At 37.0% G+C, this 13,867-nt stretch overlaps 1 protein-coding gene across 5 annotated transcripts in view; it reads right to left on the bottom strand.

Moving 5' to 3' along the window:
• The window catches only part of abca12 (ATP-binding cassette, sub-family A (ABC1), member 12), a 71,405-nt gene that overhangs the window by 52,391 nt on the left and 5,147 nt on the right, over nucleotides 1-13,867 (bottom strand). For all 5 annotated transcript variants that reach the window (XM_042002196.1, XM_042002197.1, XM_042002200.1 and 2 more), the window contains exons 5-18: nucleotides 12,237-12,367; nucleotides 11,465-11,535; nucleotides 10,889-11,059; nucleotides 10,586-10,779; nucleotides 10,320-10,438; nucleotides 10,007-10,107; nucleotides 9,640-9,786; nucleotides 3,545-3,711; nucleotides 3,244-3,377; nucleotides 2,407-2,537; nucleotides 1,665-1,829; nucleotides 1,231-1,439; nucleotides 805-938; nucleotides 571-685 (exon numbers count right to left, since the gene is read on the bottom strand). In XM_042002196.1, coding sequence (XP_041858130.1) covers nucleotides 571-685; nucleotides 805-938; nucleotides 1,231-1,439; nucleotides 1,665-1,829; nucleotides 2,407-2,537; nucleotides 3,244-3,377; nucleotides 3,545-3,711; nucleotides 9,640-9,786; nucleotides 10,007-10,107; nucleotides 10,320-10,438; nucleotides 10,586-10,779; nucleotides 10,889-11,059; nucleotides 11,465-11,535; nucleotides 12,237-12,367 — 1,989 coding nt within the window. The remainder of the gene's footprint in view (nucleotides 1-570; nucleotides 686-804; nucleotides 939-1,230; nucleotides 1,440-1,664; nucleotides 1,830-2,406; nucleotides 2,538-3,243; nucleotides 3,378-3,544; nucleotides 3,712-9,639; nucleotides 9,787-10,006; nucleotides 10,108-10,319; nucleotides 10,439-10,585; nucleotides 10,780-10,888; nucleotides 11,060-11,464; nucleotides 11,536-12,236; nucleotides 12,368-13,867) is intronic.

The raw sequence follows: 13,867 nt of genomic DNA, 5'->3' as shown, positions 1-13,867 counted from the left end.
ACCCTAAAGCCTGGCATGATGAAAGAGCATCTCAGCGTCACATCTTATGTAAAAATTATTATATTGATGTTTTGTATTATTTAACGTTATGTTTAGTTTTTTTAACGGTTTGCTTAAATGCAGGCTAATGAACACCAGTACAAAATACACAATGTAGTTATGCTGGATTATGGCCCATTTCCATCTGTAGTTCCAAGGAAGGTAACAAAACATAATGAATCATAAGATGAGGCAAGTACAGATGCAACAATGAAATATATAAACAAGAGAACAGAAAAAGAATAATAATATTAAAAAGACAAACAAATAAACTACCCCCAACCCTGCACTTCTACCTAGTTCCTTACAATTTGGCGAGTGATATTTAATGACAAAAAGGAAGTCAAGCAAAAATAAGGGTCAGTTGTCCATATCTCTGTCTTAACTATAAGCCCATCTTCCTGCTGTCCATAGCTTTGAATTTTATGTACAGATCTAACTCTTACAGATCTAATCATGCATTTTGTACCAAAGCACAAAATGCATGATTATTTCCACATTAAATGAAGATTAAAAATCTTTGCCACTTACTTTACCAGGACATCTTCACTTGGTGACATCAGAGCATGTGCCATCGCTTCAACCAACTGTGGCCACTTCAAGCCTGTTTCACAATGAAGAGCTAAGGAGTGACTGTCAACAGAACCTAAAGGAGAAAGTAAAACCAGGTGAAAATCATTTAGGCACTAAATAAAGTGTTTTATTGAACTTGGTTAAAACAAAAATCTGTTTTTACTGAGAAGAAAGAAGAAAAGCTGCACTCACAGTTTGCTGGCTGAGATGCGCCACCAGGCCTGTAGTTCACAATCCAGTAAATCATGTGGAAGTAGCTCTTCACCTCAGGCCACTGCTCGCTCATCTCAAGCTCCTCTCCAAGCTTTGCCAGGGACATGAAAACACTGCAAGCAAAGTAGAGGCAGGTGAGGCAGTGAAGCAATAGCTTAAAACCTAAAAAGAGGCAATGCACCTGCTCTGTAATGCACACAGGAAATCAGACTTTGACTTATTTTCCCCCTACTAAATACTAGTCAAAATCTAACCTAGTTTAATTGTTAGGAAATTTAATTTCAGGATTTAAATCACCAAACACCTAACATCATACAATGGATACTCATGTGTTTATTTCATTCTAGAGAAATGTTACACTGTGGAAAGAATCCATCAAAGCAAACTATCAACACTTGTCAAAACCTTTGTTGAAGAATTCCAGTAACGTTATGGGTGCTGTTGTCAGGCATCCAGTTCATCCAGTATTCTCCACCCAGAACTGTGACCAGATTGTCCACAAAACCTCCAAACTGCAGACTTTTACTATACAACTGGTGCCACTCAGACAGAATCATGGGAAGTGTTACATTGATGTCTGCTTCACCCATTACGATGTTATACAGTTCTTGGACCTGAGAATAATAAAATAACAGGAAAGAGGAAACATGATTTAAGAGAAACTGACAGCTGAGTAATGTTTATAGAATGGCTGAAATTGTGGCATCTTAAGTACCACATAAAATATGAAATAGAATAAAACACATTTGAGGTGGTCATAGAAAATATGTCACAGAAAACAAAAAAAAAATCACAAGACAAAGGTAAGAATTAAAATCACTGATGCATTTTTATTTTACCTCTTGAACCACATGCATCCAGTCCATCGTCAAAGCTTGCTGTAGAGCAGAGTTGTTTTGGCAGATCATTGATCTCCACACCTCAATCTTAATGGCCTTGGTGGATAAAAGCCACTCAAAGGGCTCCAGAAGTTCTTCACATGTGAGGGGCTCTGATTCCAGAGTCTAGTGAAACAGATGGTAAAAAAGATGCATCACTGTGTGTTCTGTCTTCATCCCCATTTTTACAACTAAAATTACTCTACACGTCATACTCCTGACAGAAATCTGCTCATCATTACTGAGAAAAAAATCGAGTCAATTAGTCTTTGTAGATCATGCAGTATGGAATAAAATGTTTAGTGGTTTTGTAGCCTTTTTTATTATTATTTTTTTTTTCATCTCAGTAATTTTAGAATTCTTTTCTCATTTATGATAATTTCTTCTTAGGTTTTAATGTTAAGTGCAGCCATACTAGTACCTTCCCTGCCACTGATCATAAACAGTCAGAAATATTTAAAACAAATAAAAAAACTTAAGGGACTTCTGTGTATATTAAACTGGAAAAAATGCTGGCATAATGTGTACTGTAAATGTTCTTTGTTGTGCCCACATTTGGATTCCATATCTTCCCACGTTCTAAACAATCACACGGGTGACTCAGCAAGAACTTATAAAAATATAATAAAATGAAAATTAAAGATTATTAAAATTATTATTAAAGGACCAAGAGCTTTAGACACATGAAACACAATTAGAATACCTTCATGATCATTTCCATCACACTCTCCAAGACCCTGCTGATCCAAACTTGTGCCTCAGACTGGTTGGTCATCAGCATGCGATAAGTCAACTGGAGATCACCAGCATCACTCAGAACATTGCTCATTATTTCTGGAAACCATTATATAAACAAACAATACAAAACAAAGAGACAGAGTCAGGTAAATTCAGAGAATATTTCCTATTGTCTTAGGTTAAATAATACAGGTATTTTTAGAAAGAAAGAAAGAAAGAAAGAAAGAAAGAAAGAAAGAAAGAAAGAAAGAAAGAAAGAAAGAAAGAAAGAAAGAAAGAAAGAAAAACAGTTGACTTTTGAATTCTCTTCTTAGTTTCTTGACTCTTTTTTTCTTTTTTTTTCCTTTTTTTTCTTATGACGTGTTCCAGTTTTTCTTTGTGTGGGTTTGCGTACAACTTTTCAGCAATTCCTTTCAGTTCTAGACCTTTCTCTTTTCTTTCAGCATTCCCTCAAGAAAGGGTGTGACTCTCCTCTTTGTTACACGGCACACAATGTTTGCTTAATGAAAAGATAACAACAGGGACTGTCCAAGGATGTGAAGAAAATGCTATGTCATATTCCGGTTACATTATGCCCTGTGGGTTCTTTCCATTAGGTTCAATGGTTTGTTATAGTTAAATTAAACTTTTACAGTAAATACTTTTATCTACTTTTGTGAAAAGACTTAAATAAGGACGAGAATTTTACAACAGCTGAAAACTAAAGTGAAAGAAGACAAACCAATAGATTATTCCACAGATGAGACATCCTACAAACATTAATCCGAATATATTTTTTTCTGTCGTTTTATTGTAGTCTTACCGTCAACAGTGCCCAAAGTAGTTGTTGCTGCTTTCATGGACTGGAAGGCAGTTCTGAGGACTCTCTGGACAACCATATCCAACGTAGGCTCAATGCTCACAAGCTCCAACACTGTGTGACCGACCCCCAAAAACCTGCCAAAGCACAAGATCAGGCTCAAGCACAAGTACAAACTGTTTACTGATGCACTCAATAAAAAATGAAAGAGTTCAACATGAAAGGAAAAATACAGGAAGGAGTTAGCATTTGTTAGCATTTAATATATCACCAATAGTAAAAGAAGATATGGTACTTTACGTACAGCTCCTCCTCAATGTTTTGTGGTTGTGTATCTATGCTACGCCGAGATCTTGTGACGTTGGAGGCTCCATGTTCTCCTGAGTATGAACCTCCCATCAGACTGTGCAGCAATCCTTTGACAAAGGACACATCATGTGCTGCCACATGCTCACTCCATGCCAGGAGAGCCTGGGAATAATAACGTATACAAAAGATAAAAAACAAAGGAAAGGAAACCAAATGGTCAGGCTTTAAACATTAATCACTCCTCTATGTCACTTTCTGTCAGTTTCTATGTAGAAAGACAAATTTAATGTTGAATTCACGCAATGACTGCAAAATGGGAGACAACAGGGAAAAAAAGATTAAGTGCAATTATGATGAGGCTGAACAGACACGGTATTTTATTCTACCATCTAAGCTGCAGCTCATCATTTCTTCATGCTAGATAAAATTATACAAGTTTTATAAATGCTCCATTCAATAGAGTTAGACACAGAAAACTCTCAGAATCAAAATGACTAGCTTTCACTACGCTTGTATGGTTTGTTTGCTCAAAGACATATTGTTAGAGTTGAGCTACACAAGAGCGACCAGTTCTGCACACAGTGGGAATAAGATAGCAACCATCTCAGAGACAGAGCAGGACTGTACGCCCATGAGAGAGAAACAAAAACAGGAGTAGGGGGGGAGGGACACATTTATTCTCAAAGTGAATGAATGTTAACCTCAATCCAAACATCAGAAAGGTCTACTTGTTGACCGCGGTGCTAGACAGACAGTGGGAGGAAGGTGATTTTTTTCTGTCAAAGAAGATGAAAAATGGAATGAAACCTTCAAGGCCAGATACGTAGAAACGGGGTACACACAGGTTGAAAGACAAGATTACTATATTTTCTCTGACTGCTAATTTGACGTTACTATGTGTACTGATCCAGCTAGCAGCTTAGTGTGACCTTAGGTTGCATCAGATGGATGTTAAGGCCACATTCATACACCCATTGACTACGAGATAGACTTGGAACAGCCACAAGGTTTTCATATGAAATCAGAGGGAGGGGAGAAACTGGTGTGCAAAACAAATCAATTTATGGCCTAAAACAATCTGGGAGAAACTGGAATATGATGCTACATGATTCTGTGCTTGAGAATAAGTTTGTACAAAGTCAAACAGATAACTGTAACTACACCAAACCGTCAGATAAAGGAAAGACTATTTTTCTTGGTATGGAAAGATGATATACGTAGTTGTGGATGCAAGCAATGAAAGAGGTAAAAGAGAAAGTAAAAAGTAAGTTCAAAATGAAAGACTTAGGGCAACCCTCCCATTTTATTGGGATTTATTTCACTCAAACAGCAGCTACTGTCCAAATGAACCAATCCAGGTACATTGAGAAGATCCTGGAGAGATTTGGCATGTGTGAATGTAAAAGCAGAGCCTCTCACTCCAGAGGAAATAGAGAAAATACAGAGGGATGTTAGGCAACCTCATCTACATCGTGACCTGTACCAGACTGGACATTAGCTGGATTGTGAGCAACTGTCACAATATATGTAAAATCCTAGAGAACAACATATGACAGCAGTAAAACGTGTGTATATGTAATTGAAAGGAAACAAAGACCTTGAGTTGTTATAAGAAAGATGACACTAAACTGGAACTGATGAGTTATTCTGATGCAGACTGGGCTAATGACCCAGAGGACAGGAAGAGAACCACAGGTTATTGCTTTAGCCTGCATAAGGATGGTGCTGTCATTTCATGGAAAACAAAGAAGCAGTAAACTATGGCACTGTCAATATGTGAGGCAGAGTACGTGGCATTTGCAAGTACAATCCAGCAAGCCCTTTACCTCACACAGATGCTGAAGGACATGGATCACAGTGTTCAGGACACCTCAACAAAAATCTTTGAGGACAATTAACAGACTATACACCTGGCAAGGAATCCTGTAAATCACCAGAGAAACAAGCATGTAGACATTAAGTACCATTTCATAAAGTAAAGTGTGTTCCAAGGTGACGTTGTTCTGGTGTATTGTCCTACTAAAAACATGGTAGCAGATGTGTCTGCCTCAAGAGCCAAAAATGAGAGATTTTGCTCATACAAGTTTTGGCATGTAATTTTTTGGTTGAGATGAGTGACATTGACAAGCGGGGGTGTTAAAGATTGTGATGTTTGTCACTAATCTGAGTAAATACCACAAGTAGACCGTCAGCCATTTTTGCAGTGGCAATTGTGTCTGTTATAAGTGATTCTAAAGAGAATTGGGTCTTTTTCTGCTTGATACTGCTTATTTCTTAACAATGTCAAGGAAATCTGGGAGGACATGTGCAGTTCTTAGTTTTTCTAACGGCAGTGGAAAATTTCAGTTGTGGAAAAATAAACAGAGCAAAAAACATGGACTTGCTCCTGTCTGAGACCTCTTGGTCTACATAGATGTCACACTGGTAACTTTATTCTTCCTATTGTCCATATAAATAATTTCATCTAGTTTTCAGAAGACAGCTATGAAATTGGTGTAACTACTGGTACATGCTCAAGAGCAGTGATGGTGTAATGAAGCCCCATGAATTTAACGAGTCTCTACTCTACGTCATTACTCGAGGCCCCATTTAAAGCTCATTTGGTATTACTGAATCTGACATGACCTCACTGTTACCTGGAATTACACAAAGCATTTCTTGCATTTTCCACGGCTTTTTCAGCAGCCCGAATCACACGAGACACTTGCGTGAATCAGGAAAAACGGGGCCTCATTTTTCTTTGCTCATGTCATGTCATGTTCAGGAAAATAATACGGAAATTCGCTCAAGGCTTCATTTGGACACGCCCCCTTTACTCGATGCAGGCTTTGGGGCTTTTGTGTCAGACATACCATCACTACTCAAGAGTAATACACACATGCACTCACCATTTCACTGTGTGCAAACAGGTGACACTGAGTAGCTCATAACTGTCCCACCAATAAATCGGATTTATTAGGATCATCGGTGTGCAGTGATTGACTACAACTAAACAATCTAGCTAGTACAGAAACATTATTATTGGCAGGTTGTGGTGGCAACCTTGTATCTGCCACCGCAAAAAATGGCTCCACCGCAAGATGGCGTAACACACAAAACAGACATCAGATTTGTCTGTAGATAATCTTTGCACATCCGTGTGTAGCTTTGTTTTACGTGAGTGTTCCAGGTCACTGTTAAAAATAAAGAGTGCCCTGCACCTCCTGTTCGCTCAGTAAGGGAGTGAGTGCACCAAGTTCTGAGCAACATGTCTCCTGTATCTATATTAAAGTAACTGAGTAAGTTCACTCCTTATGTGTGAGAGATGCCTACATCAGCTGAGATGTTGGGAGCAAAATTGTCCAAGACTGGCAAATTTAAACACAAAGCTGACCATTTGAAGCAAAAAGAAACCCAGAGACCTACACAAGACATCCAGGAAGATCAAAGTATAAGATCAAGTATAAGATGGGTTACATTGACAGCAGATGTGTTCAGTACAATCAGAGAACATATTTTCAGCTTGAGACCTTTAGTCCAGCTGTCAAAAAAAAAAAAAAAATTATAATGAATGAGGAAGCAGGAAGGAAAATGAAAAACAAGTGATTGCGTGACGGTGTCACAGCACCACAGGCTGTGCACTGCCAAAGTCAAAGTCACCTTTATTTGTCAGTTCTGTTATATGTACAAAACATACTGAAAATTTGCATTTCTCTGCTTTTTGGAGTAGACAGAAGAAAAAGAAATTATATACAATATGGAATAGAATAAAGCTAAGCTTAAATAGAGAATCTAAAATAAAACATCCTAAAATTGAATGTTTAACATCTGTGGAAGAAATTTTACTTATTATGCTCTATATATAAAATATAATAATCACACCTATAATTACTTCGTTTACTATATTGATTTATAAATTGTATTTACACTGATTGTTACTTTATTACACTTTTTCCATTGTACATTTTTACTCATCATGCTTTAATTCACTTTTAAGGTTTATTCTCTTCATATACATGCTCTGTTTAAAGTTCACTACGAGGATAAGATGACCTTTATCTGGTCCTTCCTCAGACCCTTACTCAGACTGGTTCTGGTGGAGACACAACTATGTGAGGTTGTGTTGACGCCAGCTCTTGGAGTTGTGTGTCCACCCAAGGATTCTTTCTACAGAAATGTATATCTATTGTTTTTCTCCTTGCCCCTGGAGAGTCTCTCCTGACATCATGCGAGTCAGGACGACCACTCTCATTACTTGCAAGTAACTCTTTCTTTATTCAATACTTCTCCTGTAATAAACCTTATATACTTTTTACTCATTATTCATTACTTTTTACCCTTGGTAAATTTTTCTACAACACATCAAACATAACCATACATGTACTGTTGAAAAAGTCACAGAGGTACAGCAGTAAATGAAGTGATTGTAGTGCAACATAGCAGCAGATGGTTCTGAGATTGGCTGCAGTGCCACAAAAAAGGAAACGGTATCTGGTGTCATGGTGAATATGCTGCTGGGTGTTAACCTCTTGCCCTGCACCCTCTGGTACCGGAAGTTAAGCGGTTAACATTCGGTTTTACGGGTGTAATGTTAGGTCTGTAAATGTAACTATAAACATGTGTGGTATACACAGAAACACCAGAATCTCTGCTAACAGCTCAGTAAAGCCATTTCTATGACCACCAAACAAAGATAGGACAACAAACAATTAAAAGACCAGGTACACCAAGTAAAAAAAAAATGTAAACACAAATTATGGCTCCCCGTGTCCACACAACAGCATGAGCAAGGACAAACAACCTCTACTGAAAGCTCACGTCTCACAGATTTCAAAACTGTATGTTTCGTCTCGCTAAGACCAAGATTCACCAAACTAGAGGCTAGCTTATTGCTACCAGGATAAAACCGCATTTAGTTTTAAAATAAAACAACTACATTTCTCAATGTTAATTGGGAGCAGTTTTTCATCCAAAAATCACAATTTTCTACCCATTTGCATGGGTTTTGATGGACAATGATAAATGTTGGTTTTTGTTCTTCTTTTTAAGTGCCAGACAGAAAACGTTTATTCATTTTAATAAAGCCGCTCTTTCCTGATTACAGGACGTGACATGGAGGAAGAGGCATTGACTGCAAGTCTCTGCACGTGGTTTCTCTGTCTTCAGAACCAGTGATCAAGAAATTTGAGGGAAAAAAAATTAAATAAAAGAGATTATAAAAGCAGTGTTAATGCGTCAATGTGCATTATTATGCCCAGCCCTACTTTAAAAAATTTTGGCACTTTAATCCCTTGATGCTTAGTGCAGCAAATTTGCAACAAACCACTAATGTTTTTTTTTTCCTTTTTATTGATTTAATCAATTTTTTTATTCATTTACTTTTATTTATGTATTTATTTTTACATTATTTATTATTTATTGGTTTTCTTTTATTCAATATTTATTAGTAGTGTATTTTATTCTAGTCATTTTATTTTTGTTTTCTTTTTCCTTTTTTTGTGTTTTTTTTTTTTGTATTACTTTATTTTGCTCTCAAATGTAAAATTAATTCAGGAAATAAAGGATTAACAGTTAATAATAATTTACATGACTTTAGCTGTTTAAGATTTTCAGGTTTCAAGAGCTGAGATTAAATGAAGCAGTTAATCAATAAGAATACATCTTATTATACATTATTAGCACATATGCCCCATGTCACTGTCTATTGTAAAATGGTACAACATTGCAAATATGAGGTCTTTAATTCATGTCCATTTGACTGAGCACATAGACAAAGTAATGACAGTGTTAGCTAACCGCTTCTGACTGGGAATCATCTCATCAACAGATGCACACTGTCATGGCGGTGCTAATTAGGTATCCTTTAGGTTTCTGTTCCCCAGGTGCTACCTGGGGCTGCAGTTGCTTGTTGCTATGGCCAACAAATTTCATGCAGCCACAGATAAGTCATTTGGTGCATTCAGCGGCATGACACAGTAAAAAAAAAAAAAAAAAAAAACAGAAACAGAGGGACCATGCCACCCCTATACATCCGGGAGCTGACTCATTTCTGCTGCCTATAATTCTCTGTGTTGATGTTTATGACGTATGACATTCAAGATAGCAGCCTACCTGTTTTGCCACCTTGTCTGGGCTGATCCAACTCAGGAGGAGGTCTACAGTACCCATACTGCACGCTGCTGTTAACCATATCGGGTTACTGCTGTTGCCACATAAATAGAACTGGACCATCTCTTTGTCCAATGTCAGACCAATGGCCTAGAGCAGAGGGACCAGTAAAAGTATTAATCACAGAATCATGGTCAAATTCTAACTTCTTACAGCTGCTCTCCTAAACTTGCCACTTAGATACCAACAAAAGGAATACACAATGTATTTTTGACATCTAATCTTTTTATTTTCGACACAGTACATACATACTGTATATTCTGGAGCATGTGTATTTCTGGAATGTATAGGAGTGCATAGTGACGCATACCTGGTCCAGTGGTATCTCGACATCTTGTAGAACTTGTTTCATGATATCACTCAGTGTGTCATTGTGCAACATAACAACCTCTCCAAGGGAAATGTAAACATCTAAGTGGAATAAAACAATTTGATCAGACATTGGCAATAAAAATTTGATTGGTGACATTTCTAATGCTGCATTTTTAACAGTTGTGTTCTGGTTTTCCTACGATACCAAAATATTTTTACTGAAATGCAGTGTTTAAGTAATCCAACAATAATTAAAAGCTACATCAAAATTAATATTTTCTTTGGATAACCAGCTGTCAGTGTGTAGTTACTTTTTCCAGGCCAGTTTTGAATGTAGTGAATCAAGTTGATGGCTCCAGCAAGAAGCGGATGAACCGTGCCAAGCGAGTCAACAGTTGCAGGGAAATTTCTCTGGATGACATGCAAGGCACTAAAGAGAGTATGAAGAAAAGAAAATAGATAAAAAATGAAGTATTGAACAAATACTCATTTTAATACCCATTCATATCTTGCATAGGCCTTCACAGATCAGCACTTTGTTTACTTTTGAACTGTTTCATCAATAAAATGGTATTACCCCTGTATGTTTGTGAGTAAGTCTTTGGTCCCGCTCAGCGTTTGGTCAATGGAGCGAGAAGAGAGGAGCTCGGGAAAAGCTAGAAGGCTTTCCCACAGTGAAGTCTCATTTTGTAATTGATCAAATAACAGCACCGTCATTCCAGCCACTGACAGCATTTCATCTGGTTTTGTCAGCATCATCTCTGTCAAAATCTAACAAACAAAGACAAACCCAAGTCACTAACACCAGTTGACAACGCCTGTAAAGAAATAATACAAAGAAATAACCCTACACACTGTTTCAGGGTAAACATGGACATACCTTGTTCAGAGTTTGAAGTGTGACTTCAAACACAGTGTTATTGGTGTTGCAGAAAGTGATCACTGCATACGTGAGGGTGTCGGGGGATGTTCCGTTGATCGCGGGCAGAGTCACAGTGCAGATGGCCCTCTTCAAAATGTTAACTGACTCCAGCATTTTGTTCACGTTTTCCTGGAATGAAGCATGATTCGACACTCTACAGTTAATAATCCATTAAAAAAAGCCCTGAACCCACTCAGCTCTCCATGTAAGAAATTAACAATAATGAATTAGTTAGTAATATCTGTTAAATTGTAAGGCCAAAACAATCTAGCCTCAACAGATGAGAGGCACTTAGAACAATGTACATTTTTACTTCTGACTAATCAAAACTGTATATAACATAATACTGTGGGTACACATAGCTTTTGTTACTTGTACTGTAGTTCTAACAACAAGCAAAAATGTCACCATTCATTTTGAGGCAAATTTAGGGTTTGTGTTATTTTTAATTATTGGCATTTAATAATGTCTAATGGGTGCACCATGTCTTTTGAACATTTTATCCCCTCTTCATTGAAGTTTTTAAGTTCCCACCTGATCATCCAAAGTGGTGTTGATAACATTCATAAGAGAGATTGCGTTCTGGTTTCCTTGGTGAGATGAACCTTTAAAGTAAGAACAGATGGTTAAGGCTTCCAGATTATGAAAGATTATGGTGATATCATATAATAAAGGTTAAGTCCTAATGACTTTGCTTTCTTCTTGGGTGTTAGATAAACAGATCACCACTTTTTAAAAATAAGATATAATAGTAGATTAGCACATTTTGTGAGAAAGTTACAAGCTTCGCTTTGTTGCTTTGTCATGGTGGATACAAACAGTTAAGGCACATAAAGGGAGGGAGTTGGTAAACTAATTAAGTGATGCATTATGATGTTAAAGTGACATCAAAATTTTCATTTCTGTATTTGTTCTTTTTTTCAGCTTCCTACTGCTCTATGTCACATGTAAAACCTGTCATGAGGAAGTGGATGTTTCTGTGGCAAAGTTCATTAAGATCTTGTGCCAGAAAGAAATTAAACTATTCATTCATTCATTAATTAGCTGTACCACTTTGCCCATTACAGATCATGGGTAAGCTGGAGCCAATCCCAGCATTTTACCAGGCTTGAACCAGCGACCTTCTTGCTGTGAGACTGCGGTGCTAACCACCACACCACCGTGCAGGCAAAATTAAACCATAACACATTATGATTAATTTAAACATTTAAATTAAATTATAATAATACAATTGTATAATATTAAATAATATTAACTATAATAGGTTATGACAAGTTTTACTACTATGTGAAAGAGAATAACATACCAAAAATATTTTCCATGAGTCGAACCAGTTGTGCAGGATCGTTGCTTGAGTCATTGGGGAAACCAAAGTTGAAATATTCTCCCCCTTGAATCAGAGTTGCCAGTGGGGAAGTCTTTGGAAAATAAGTGGATCTGTAATACAAAATTTTAAAAGATTAGATAAAGTTGTAAGAGCCTTCCACTTTACATACTAAAAGCCTGCTCTTAAATACATTTCCCACAAAAGCTGTGAAATGCTGTAATGCACTGAAACAGTCAAGACTAGTAGCTGAAACTAATGAACTACTCATCATATGCTTATTTACATTAAATGATACAATTACAATGTTAAGGAAGAAGTACATAAGTAGACTTTAAAATCATCTTTCCTTAAATTCCCTAAGCTATAAGAGTGAGGGTATTTTCTTAGCTTTTCTGCCCATTTCAAACTGATTCAAATCTGCACTTTTTACAAACCAATAACTCCCCATTTACTATTTCTAAATATTCAACTACAGTTCTTTACACATTATCCTGTCCTACTTCTAGTTAACTTTAAACTTTCTTACAGTTGGTTCTCATATTATCTTTACTGTGATTGCTTTGACAGAAAATATAAGCTAATCACTCCCTGAGGGTTAGAGAAAAAAAGAAACCGCCAACCATAACATTTCAACTACCATGCTTCACAGTTGGTGAGAAGTTCTCTAAAGAAAAGACTTTTTTTTAAACTTCACCCACGTCTGCTGTTAGGGCCAAACCACTCTGTTTTTTATTTGTTCAGAGCACCTATTCAGCAGAGGTTCTTTGGGGTGCTACGAATGGCATAAAAAAGCTAGCAAAGCTATTTGAGCTGTAACAGCTTCCACAATGAAGACTTTAAATAGAATCCAATTAGACGTCATGCCCTTACTTTGTCTTGAGAAATGAGCAAAGTTTTCTTCAAATCCTCTGACAGTCTTTTCCAGCAAACCTCAGCTACTAATTTTGGTTCTACCAAGTCTGTTAACAACAACTCAGACACGTTGATCTTTTAAATGGTTCCAGGTTTACCCCACACTGATGACTCCTAGCAAAACAATAGATAGGTGGGATCCCTATAGGTCCATCTTCTCCAAGCAGGTTAACTCAGGCAATTTACATACATCACCACCAGAGGTTGCTTGTGAATACCTCCACACCTGCCTGACCTTGCTAGCCCTAAGTAAATCCTAAACAGGAGAGACACCACCCCTTACCACAGAGTTTGGTTCCAAGGTTGGGGCTGCTGAAAAAGGTGAGCCCGACTATAAGTAGCAGGTGTCTCTTAACCCTTCTCGTCAGTTCAGGCTTAATCCTCCTAAATGAACTGACAATCCTTGTCAGAGTTAAAAGTGCTTTAAGTGTCTCCACTGTTTGCTTATTTAGTATATTTATTTGAAAAAAATTCTTTAAGAGGTCAGTTTTATGTTACTTGTTTAATGTACAATATCTACATTTATTGTTTCAAAGATCATTTGCTGTTGTAATATGTTACAGGTCATTTTCATCTCAGAGCTGTTGTGGATTCTTATTTCTGTTCAGTTACAAACAGAAAAATACTCTCACTGAAATTTTTTTTCTTTCTGACTTTTTTAATGAAAATTAGATTTTTCCGACTTCACTCATTTCTTT

The sequence above is a fragment of the Melanotaenia boesemani genome, chromosome 12 (genome assembly GCF_017639745.1).
Source record: "Melanotaenia boesemani isolate fMelBoe1 chromosome 12, fMelBoe1.pri, whole genome shotgun sequence".
In the NCBI taxonomy this organism is placed as follows: Eukaryota; Metazoa; Chordata; class Actinopteri; order Atheriniformes; family Melanotaeniidae; genus Melanotaenia; species Melanotaenia boesemani.
The sequence above is the reverse complement of the archived record's forward strand: the minus strand, read 5'-3'. Positions and strand labels throughout refer to the sequence as shown.